Source organism: Echinops telfairi, unplaced genomic scaffold, assembly GCF_000313985.2.
Source record: "Echinops telfairi isolate 266 unplaced genomic scaffold, ASM31398v2 ScPeMD7_5;HRSCAF=22, whole genome shotgun sequence".
Lineage (NCBI taxonomy): Eukaryota > Metazoa > Chordata > Mammalia > Afrosoricida > Tenrecidae > Echinops > Echinops telfairi.
The window spans coordinates 5,915,153-5,924,759 of NW_022103901.1; the positions used below are offsets into that span (position 1 = coordinate 5,915,153).

At 50.4% G+C, this 9,607-nt stretch overlaps 1 protein-coding gene across 1 annotated transcript in view; it reads left to right on the forward strand.

Annotated features, from left to right (window-relative positions):
• RABGEF1 (RAB guanine nucleotide exchange factor 1) overlaps nt 1–9,607 on the forward strand; it is a 45,236-nt gene that overhangs the window by 25,838 nt on the left and 9,791 nt on the right. Inside the window, exon 4 of the mRNA XM_045284517.1 lies at nt 8,669–8,835. Coding sequence (XP_045140452.1) covers nt 8,669–8,835 — 167 coding nt within the window. The remainder of the gene's footprint in view (nt 1–8,668; nt 8,836–9,607) is intronic.

Below are 9,607 nucleotides of genomic sequence, written 5' to 3' on the forward strand. Positions count from 1 at the left end.
CTTAGACTCTGAGTGCCTTTCTCAAGAGCCTGAACCCAGCTCCTTGCAGTCACAACTGGTCCCAGTGCTGGCCCAGGGAAAGACAGCCCCCCATCACTTAGAGGGTGTCAGAAGGACGGGGACTTGCAGGGGTCAGAGGAGGGGGAGGGGCTAAACCTCACATACTCATTTTGTGAAGGGGAAGGCAGTATTCAGAGGGTTTCCAAAAGCCCCTGGGAAAATCCCAGTATATCGTCATTCCATTTTTCCATGAACTTTGTGAAGCCCCCCTCATGTAATCAGAAAGGAAGGAAGAAAGAAACGTATTCCCATCCCTGCACACCCACCCTCGGATCTCAGGGCTGCCGCCATGTCTTCCGGGCCCCGCGTGAATGCCCTGCGGCGCCTAGTGGCGCAGCTGAAGCTGGAGGGCAGCGTGGAGAGGAGCGGGTTTCTCAGGGCACGCTTTGTGCAGAGTGCCTGCAGAGGCTCCCCGGGGGTCCGGCTTCCAGCAGGAAGCAGCCGCTGCCGGGAGCCCAGAGCCTGTGCTTTACTCCGAAAACTAGGGAGCAGTTCGCTGAGGAAGGCCTTCAAGCACGCTTTGATGAACGACTGCTTTCAAGTCACAAGACAACATTTTTCTCTAGCCGAACAACTTCTAGCTGTTTGAGACCTTTCCTGTGGCCTGGCCCGGTAGCCAATTGTACAGACGTGGCTGTATTTCTGTTCCATTAAGAAAGAGCAGACCTTTCCAGAACAATGGCCTGGTTCTTTTGGTGGGGTGCATTACACTTAAGACGACAAAAAGCTCGCCCTCAAACTTACCACAGTACACCTTCTTCATAAGGAGAAAAAGAAAAAGATAGTCACACACCACCGCCACCGCCCCAAAAAGGAGCCGAGGCCAGTGTGCAGGCATCTGCACGGGCAGTTGGTGGTGACTCTGACTGCAGCTCTTTCTGTGGACCAGAAAACGGGGAGAGGAAGGCAGCTCCCCTGTGGTCGAATTCCGCCAGAATGATGCCATTGGAGAAATCACCGTTTGCTGTAATCATAGCAGAAACTGGTTCCAACGGTTTCATCAGGATGCGCAACATGGCGTGCCGGGAAGCACTTCCTGAGGAACAAGCTGTGGGCTCATGTGATCTCCCACAAAGTGTTTCACACAGCGGTGGGAAAGTGGTCACCCTGAAGTGGCAAGGAGGAGGGATGGCAAGCGCACTCATGAGTCCAGTCCTGAGGAAACAAATGTCAGAGAAACCCAAACTGAGGTCCTGGTAGCATTGTGGGATAAGCAGCAGGCTGCAAAGCATAAGGACAGGAGTTTGAACCCACTAGCTGCCCTGAGAGAGAAAGATGAGGCTGTCTTTCAAGATGTACAGATTCAGAAACCCTGTGTAGGGTCACTGTGAGACTGACAATCAATTTAGTGGCAGGTGGGTTGGGTTTATTTATGTAATAACTGGGCCTGTGTTCAAAAAAGCTTCTTGGGTGGCAGAAGCAGTTTGCAATTGGCTGCTGACCTGTAAGTTGGCAGTTCAAACCCACTCAGCGGCACTGCAGGAGAAGCACTTGGCAATCTGCTCTGATAGAGATAACAGACAAGAAAGCCTTATGAAGCAGTTCTCATGCGTACTATGAGGTCACCGTGAGTCAGCATTGTGGCTGAGATGTCTTTAGAAACATCGACATCAAGTAAAACTGCAGGCCCCTTCCAGGGGGAAGAACAACGGGAACCATGGGGGAAGGGAGACAGTGGTTGGTGTGAGACACGGGAATAATAATAACTTATAATCTCTCAAGGGGGCACGATGGTGGGGGAGGGGCAGAAAGAGGAGCTGATACCAAGAGCTCAATAGAAAGTAACTGTCTAGAAAAGAATGATGGCAACATATGTGCAAATATGCCTGATACAATTGGTGTATGGATTGTAATAGCATTGTAAGAGCCTCAATAAAATGATTGAAAAACAAACCCCGACAGGCTGAGGAACTATTTCCTGATCAAATGGCCCGGATGCAGAACTGCTGCGTGCAGAGGGCGGCTCCCCACTGGGTCCTGTGTCCGGGGAACTAAAACTTTTTTTAATGTGGAGATCATTTGGAACCATTGGATTGTAACGAAGTAAACGTGACAGTGAAGCCTTTGTGAACTTGATGACTGTCACTATGGGTCTCTGTATCACAGGGTACAGAGCTTGATGTATCCATTCTGCTCCAAATGGTTTAGGAAAAAACCGAGACACGCACACATACACACCAGTGTGGCAGACTGGACGTTTTTTGGGACTCCAGGTAAAAGGCACGCAGGAATTTCTCCTAGTGACCTTAGATATTTTCAGTAACTGAAGTCATTCCAAAATAAAACTCTAAAAATCAAACTCTATTCCTTGGGTGCTCCTTCAGCTCTCAATGGTATGCTGGGCCTGAATTTTAGCCATACAGGAGGAGTCCTGGTAGTGCTGAGGTTTACAGCGCCGGGGCTCACACCCACCAGCTGCTCCCCAAGAGAAGCGTCTTCCATAAAGAAGGCAGCCTTGTGGGCCAGGATGACACACAGTAGTCTGTCTGGTGCCCATCACGGCCACAGACAGCTAACAGCAGTGAGCCTTAGGAGCCTTGAGGAATGACCCCAGGAGCTGAGTTTGGAGTTGGTTTGCAATCCACCTGGGTTTATGGTCATTTCTCAAGTCTACTCTGTGTGGCTGTGTCCTCTTGTCCTGCCAATGACAGGTCGTTTTCCATATACAATCACTATTTATAATGGCTCCGGTAGAGTGTATTTTTGGAACAAGAGCTGTTAATGACCAGCATTGCATTTAAAGGGGTGCCTGGGTGGCATAAATGGTTAAGCACCCGACTGCCAGCCCATAAGGGTGGCCCTTGGAGCCCACCAGCAGTGGCACCGAAAGCAGAATCTGCTCGATGGCAGACATGAGGGGCAGCACTGCCTTTCAGTCCCCTGTGTCGGACAAGGTCATGGCCGTGGAAGGCACAGGAGGCCCTGCTCTCAGAGCTGTGTGCATAGTCTCGGAGAGGTCTCACCACTGAGCTCTGCGAGACTGGAGAAGAAGGGTCATCTTAAAGTGTGATCATGTTCTCCATATGAGCCTTTTCAGGTTGTCTTTGCCGTCCACAGCCTTTCTTTCGATACATTCTGTTGGCTCCATGTCCACCACTTTACCATTGCAATGGTTACACAGAAGCTCACAGACAAAACTCATGATTGGAAAGTTTACGAAGGAAGTTAACAAGTTGTCATGCCAGGTAGTAGTTTACCAGGACTCGTTAGAAAGTGTCAGGTCTGTTAATAAATGCCCAAAGGGTTACCCCACTCTGCTGGGAGCCTCAACCGCAAGGCATTCAGCTCGAGCTCCATGGGTCAGCAAGCCCAACTCCTCCAATGAGGTGCTCAGAGACACCTGGCCCCATTAAGTCAGCTCAGCCCAACAGGAAGCAGCTCCTCCTCCCTAGGTCCCCAGTGAAGTGTCCAGAGGCACCTCACTCAGCAAGCCAGCCTCCTGCACAGAAACACTCGTCTGCTTGCTCGGCGAGTCAGGAGGTCCATCACACTGTCCCGTGCTCTGGCTCTACTGCTCCGATGGTATAGCTGTCACCTGGATTCAGGAGGTCCCCTGTGGAAGGATCTCAGGTCCGTGGGACATGCTCTCCTCCTGGCTCTAGCTGGTAATCAGAGATCTTCTCCTCCTCAGGTGGGTCATCTTATACACAACAGGATGGCATTCCAGGGAATCCTGTTTGAAATGACGCCCAGGTGAATCCTATCTTCCCCCATCTTCTCACCAGACCATGCAGGGAAAGGTCGTTTGGTGGAAGTTAGAGACTTTGGCTAGTAGAGCCACACTGAGTAATTCAGTGGCGCCGCACAAATTATTGGTGAGGGTTTTGCTTTCCCAGGAGAATGTTGCGCATTGAAGGTTTAATGTAATTTAGCCTGTGATCGTCCTGGTAGACCCCCTCACCGGGTAGGTGTGCAGTTGGTCCTCATTGGTTGATGCTGTGTTGTGAGGTGCCACTGAGTCGGTCCCAAGGCAAAGCAGCCCGACACCCAACAGAACAGAACCCTGTGCCCGCTCCGAGGTCATCTTCATAACCGTACGTTGGAGCCCGTTGTTGCAGCCAGTGTGCAAATCTATCCCCGAGGGCCTTCCTCTTTTTCTCTGCTCGGGTCCTTTACCTAGCATGATGTCCCCGTGGCCGATCGCCCGATAACATGTCCAAGTCTCATCGTCGTAGATTCTAAGGGGCATTCTGGTTGTACTTCTTCCCAGACAGGTATGTTTGTTGTTCTGGCAATCCACGGTATTTCTGGGACTCTTTGCCAGCACCATCATTCAAATGCATCGATACACCCGCAGTCTTCCTGTCCAATGTTCACATGCTTATGAGACCATTCAAATACCATGGCTTGGGTCGGGTGCACCTGAGTCCTCAAAGTAATATCCTTGCTCCGTGATGATCCTGTAGCAGATTTGCCCAGTGCTGTGGGAGGAGGACCTTATGATGTGGTCGGAAGAATCTTGAGGGCTTGCGGAAGGGTCAAATAGATGGGGATTCAACAGATGTGGATTCAAACTCGAGCCCTTCTTCCTAGCGCTGTGACTTCCACACCTCAGCGTGGTAGCCTCTCTAGCCTCAGTTGGCTCACTTGTCAACCAGGGACAATCCCACCTGCCTATCAAAGTGTCTACGGGTCCTTGATAATGTGCAATAAGGCAGCATATGTGGTGTGTAGCACCTTCTCAAGGGTGGCTGTACGAGAAATACTGTTATCGTCATGAAAACACCATGGTCTTTGATTCTGCTGGGAAGACTTCTTCAGGTCAGTGCTTCCACTGGGCCCTGCAGAGCTTAGTCATCGCCTCTGACTGGCTTTACTTGAAAGACAGGCTTTGTTTCGGTCGGTGTTAAGAACATAAGAGGATTTCAAGTGGAAGGACTTGTCCTTGCCACTGTGCCCCAGCCCTCACCCCTTTCCTCTCCTGCTTTTTCCACCTGCCATAGTCAGAACCTCCGAATCACCACCCTCCCTCCTGTGTGCCCACCAGCTGAGCTGCAGCCCCTTCACGTTCTGCCCTGACCCCTTCTTAGGAGGTAGGAGTGGGAGGCGGTTTCTAGGAGAGTTGGAGAGAAGAAGCCAAAGTGTTGAGTTTAGTATTTTGTAGTATTGGATTACATCTAGTTTGTCACCAGATAGAATCATCATCTACATCTCTGAAGACTTGGTTTGGTTTTTGTTTAATGGGGGGCAGGGGGGAATGTGTCTGGTGAAACACTTTGAGGTAGAGGAGACATGAGCCGCAGAGACAGCGCAGTGGTGACTCGTGTTTCCCTGCCCTTGGCTGAGTCACAGGGCTCCACGGGCAGTGGGAGCGGGCGTGCCTGGGCCAAGCGGAGGCTCTTCCTTACAGCAGAGCAAAGAACTCAGGTGCACAGCCCTGGGTTCAAATTTCAGCGCTGCCCACTGCGGTAACTGCAACGTCATGGAAGTTTCTTAAATTACTTCACTTCCTCCAGCCTGACCATCTTCGCTTGTCAACATCATGAACCCCCGGGGCGGAGTTGTGCAGATTACGCAAGATCCTGTGTGTAAAGTGCTCAGCACAGAATAAGCATTTGCTGGATGTAAGCTATGCCGTGGGTACTTTGTCAGATTGAACGTGGATTCTGTTTTTATCGGACAGAAAGTTCCAGAAAGAACCATCATGTCAAGTTAGCTGATCGAGTCCTCTGCTGTGATTTTTTGTCTGTACACTTACTCAGTTATGGAGACAGGATTGTGAACTCAGTGTCTTAAAGTTCAAGGGACATATCTTAGTCCACAGAGGTTGTGGAATGTGTGTGTGTGTGTGTGTGTCTGTACATTTTTCTGGGGAAAGGTTCCATAACTTTCCTCATTCTCTCAAACACACCGCGTTCCCTTTCAGAGAAGAGAAGGCTGGAAGCGGGTGTTGGGAGACTGCGGAGGGATTCGCCCGGCATTCGATCAGTTTGTATGATTTCATGTTTGTTCTCACTGCTGGCTTACCAGCCCTACCTCTTGGCTTTGTTTCAAGAGTTTGGATCCTAAAGTTAAAATAATATTGTAAGAAAGTGCCCTGAGGAAACATACTAGGCTGATTCTAATATCTTCAACAGATCTTTTCTCTTCTTGGCGGTCTTTCTGAGCATAAAGGAGAATCTGGAGAGAGGTGCTAGTTTAAGTCCTGATTGCAGCGCGCCATTAAGTCGATTCTGACTGCGCAGCAACCTCGCAGGACAGAGGAGACCTGTTCGCCCCATGGGGTTGTCTAGGCTAACGCTCAGATGAGAGCGTTGGTCAGGTCTGTCCTCCCCGGCGTGGGGAGGCCGCTCCCCAGACAGTCGCTGATAATGGCCAGCAGCTAAGCGCCTCACCACCACCCCTGCCAGGACTGCGTTGACATCCCGCTCAGGGACTGGGTTGGAGAGCACAGTTCAGTTCAGGAGGCCCCGTTTGATCAGAGAGCAAGGCTGGGGCGGTCTCACTTTCTGAGAGTGCTGACACTCTGCCTAGAGAGTTGGCACTTTCTTCCTTTGTTTATTTCATCATTTTATTGGGAGGTTCTTGTGAATCTTATAACAACAATCCATCATTCAGTTGTCTTAAGCACACTTGTACATTTGGTGCCATCAACATTTCCAAAACATTTTCTTTCTACTTGAGCCCTTGGTATCAGCTCCTCTTTTTCCCCCTCTCCCCCGCCCCACACAAATCCTTGATCAATTATATATTATTATTGTTATTTTGTCTCTTACATAGTCCGTTGTCCACCTTCACCCACATTTCTGTTATTCATCCCCCTGGGGAGTGGGCTATATATCCAACCTTGTGAGGGGTACCCTCTTTCTCCCCCTTCCCCTTGGCACTTTCTTCTGGGAATGTTTACTTGAAGGCAAGAGCCGAGGCCCAGGACAGTCTGCTGGGACAGTGTGTCCTTGCCTCCGCTTGCCTCTGTGCTGGGGGCTCCGCCGCTTCACCTGCTTCCACTCTGAGCAGCAGCGGCCGGCCGGCAGAGGGAAGGCGGCTCATCCAACTGATGTCTCGTGCAGCAAGTCAGCCTTTGTCCTTCTGGCACGGAAAATGGGGTTGGAAAAGTCACCTAGCATTTTTGCGCTCCTATAGTTTTGTAAGCTTGTGCAATTTCTGAGAGTTTATCAGATAGCATGCCGTTTCCATATGAGTGATTAAATACCGTGTATACTCGTGGATAAGCCGAGTTTTTCAACACATTTAAAAAAATCATTTTATTGGGGGCTTGTACAACTCTTATCACAATCCATGCATCCATCCATTGTGTCAAGCACATTTGTACATTTGTTGCCCTCATCATTCTCAAAACATTTTCAGCACATTTTTAATGCAGTTTCTGTGGTAAAATTTGGTGCCTCGGTTGATATTCAGATCGGCTTATACTCAAGTATATACATCAGAGTGTGGTCTATTTTGGTGAACACATACTAATAGAGCCACTTTTATGTGGATAGCTGTATTTTAGATGATGTAACAAGGAGCCCTGGTGGCGTAGTGGTTACACATTGGCCTACTAACTACAAGGTCAGAAGTTCAAAACCACCAGCTGCTTCAAGGGAGAAAAACAGAGCTGTCTACTCCCGTAGAGAGTTACAGTTTCGAAACTCACCAGGGCAGTTCTGCCCTGTCCTATAGGGTTGCTATGAGTCGGCATCAACTTGACGGCCATGAGTTTATTTTGAGATGATGTGGTTTTATCTACTTGTACTTCCTGTTCATTCAGACAAGGTCGAGTCAAAAAGTATTGCTATAAGGCCCTAGAAGCATATTTAAACCCAAATGTCAAAATGTGACCCTAATGGTTCTGAACGGTCCTCCGAGGGCAGTGTTCCTATCTCTCCCCCAGAGGGTCCTCTGCTCTTTGATGGACACCAACATCACAAGGGCAGTCTGGGTATCCTCCAGGGCCTTCACCTGTGGTCCTTTTCAATGATCTTGGCATTTGGGGAATGCAGAGAAGCCTGAGGAGGCGAGATTGAGGGCTGTGGGGTGGGCAGGGTCAGGCCTCCCCCCGACGTTTCCGTAGGACAGCCTTGCTGCTTCTCCGCGGAGGAGCACGGCCGTTGTTGTGACAGAGCAGTTTTCCCCACACCCACCGCCCTGGCCTTCTCCTCCCCAACGGACGCGGCTTGCCCTTCTCCAGACACGTCTCCCGTACGCACCCGTGGTCACCCGTGTCTGAACATGCTATCACGATGACGCCTTTGGAATTCCAAGCAGCAGGCACCACAACCAGAGCCTCCCGCTCTGCCTCGGATTCACCTGACCCAGAGGACGCCCTCAGAAGCCACTGCTGTGGCCGGACCTCGTTATTTTGAAGGAACCCTACGGGATTAGTTGAGTGCATCCCTGAGAGAAATTGTCTGCAGCCATCCCCTGATTCCACAGACATGCTCAAACACATCCTGCTCAGGATAAACCCTTGTGTGCATGAGCTAGAACCCTAGTGGTAGCCCTTTCAGGCTGACCTCACATCACAGATTGAGCTTACTGGAGGAAAACTGCCCAAGTATTGAAACAGAAAAGCTCAACGATTAACTTAGCTACTAAAAGTAATCCTATGCTTGGTTGGGGCCTCTGTGTCATGAAACTTAACTGTGTTTAATTTTCCCAGCAGAACTCCAGGAAGCAAAAGCTCCCAGCCCATCCATTAACCGGCAGACCAGCATTGAAACGGATAGAGTTTCTAAAGAATTCATAGACTTTCTCAAGACCTACCACAAGACAGGCCAAGAAATCTATAAGCAGACCAAGATGTTTCTGGAAGGGATGCATTACAAAAGGGTGAGTTGAGAATAAGCCTTTTGGAACCCTACCACTGTGGAGTCAGGGCCAGGCTCGATGCTCCTCTGCAGCTCTGCCTTTCTGCCCTGCACGGTAAAGTGATGAACCGGGGAGCAGACCCCGCCCCGAGCCAGGTTAGAACTCGAGGCCCGGCCTAGTCCTTCTCCCCTGCACCTCACTGGTGCCGGGACCATGTCTGCGTGGAAAGGCCGGCCTTCCGGAGTGCAGCTTCAACTGTGGTGCAAACTGCAAAGCCCTGACTCCAAGCACCCTCTGTGACTCAGTAGCATTGCTGCTCAAGTGCATGTTCTTTGTTGCTACATTTTGGTGTTGCATTTAGACATGGAAAGGGACTCGGGCAGGTGTCCAGCTTCAGGCCTTGTATTCCCTAGACCGAGAAGCTGAGAGCCAGAGAAAGTAAGAGACTCTCTCTCCCAAGGTGGCACATCTCAGACCCAGACCGTGTGCTTTCTGCACGTGTGTCTCCTCCGACACACACGTTCGGTTTTCAGTGACTGGCAGTGGAAAGCTGCCCTTACGGGGACTCACTTGGCATCTAGTGATTCATTCTCCTGTACCATATTGCAGCCAGCACTCAAGATCGCCCTTCAGCATTCCTCTGTGACCCGAGGAAGCCCTGCAGCGGAAGGAAGAGGGAATTAGAAAAGCAGCATGGCGAGGAGCCGCATAGCTCTCTTCCAGCTGCGGCCAGGGGTCACTGGGCTAAAAGCAAACTGGGCTTTGGCCAAAATCTGTCTTTCCTGCTCTGTAG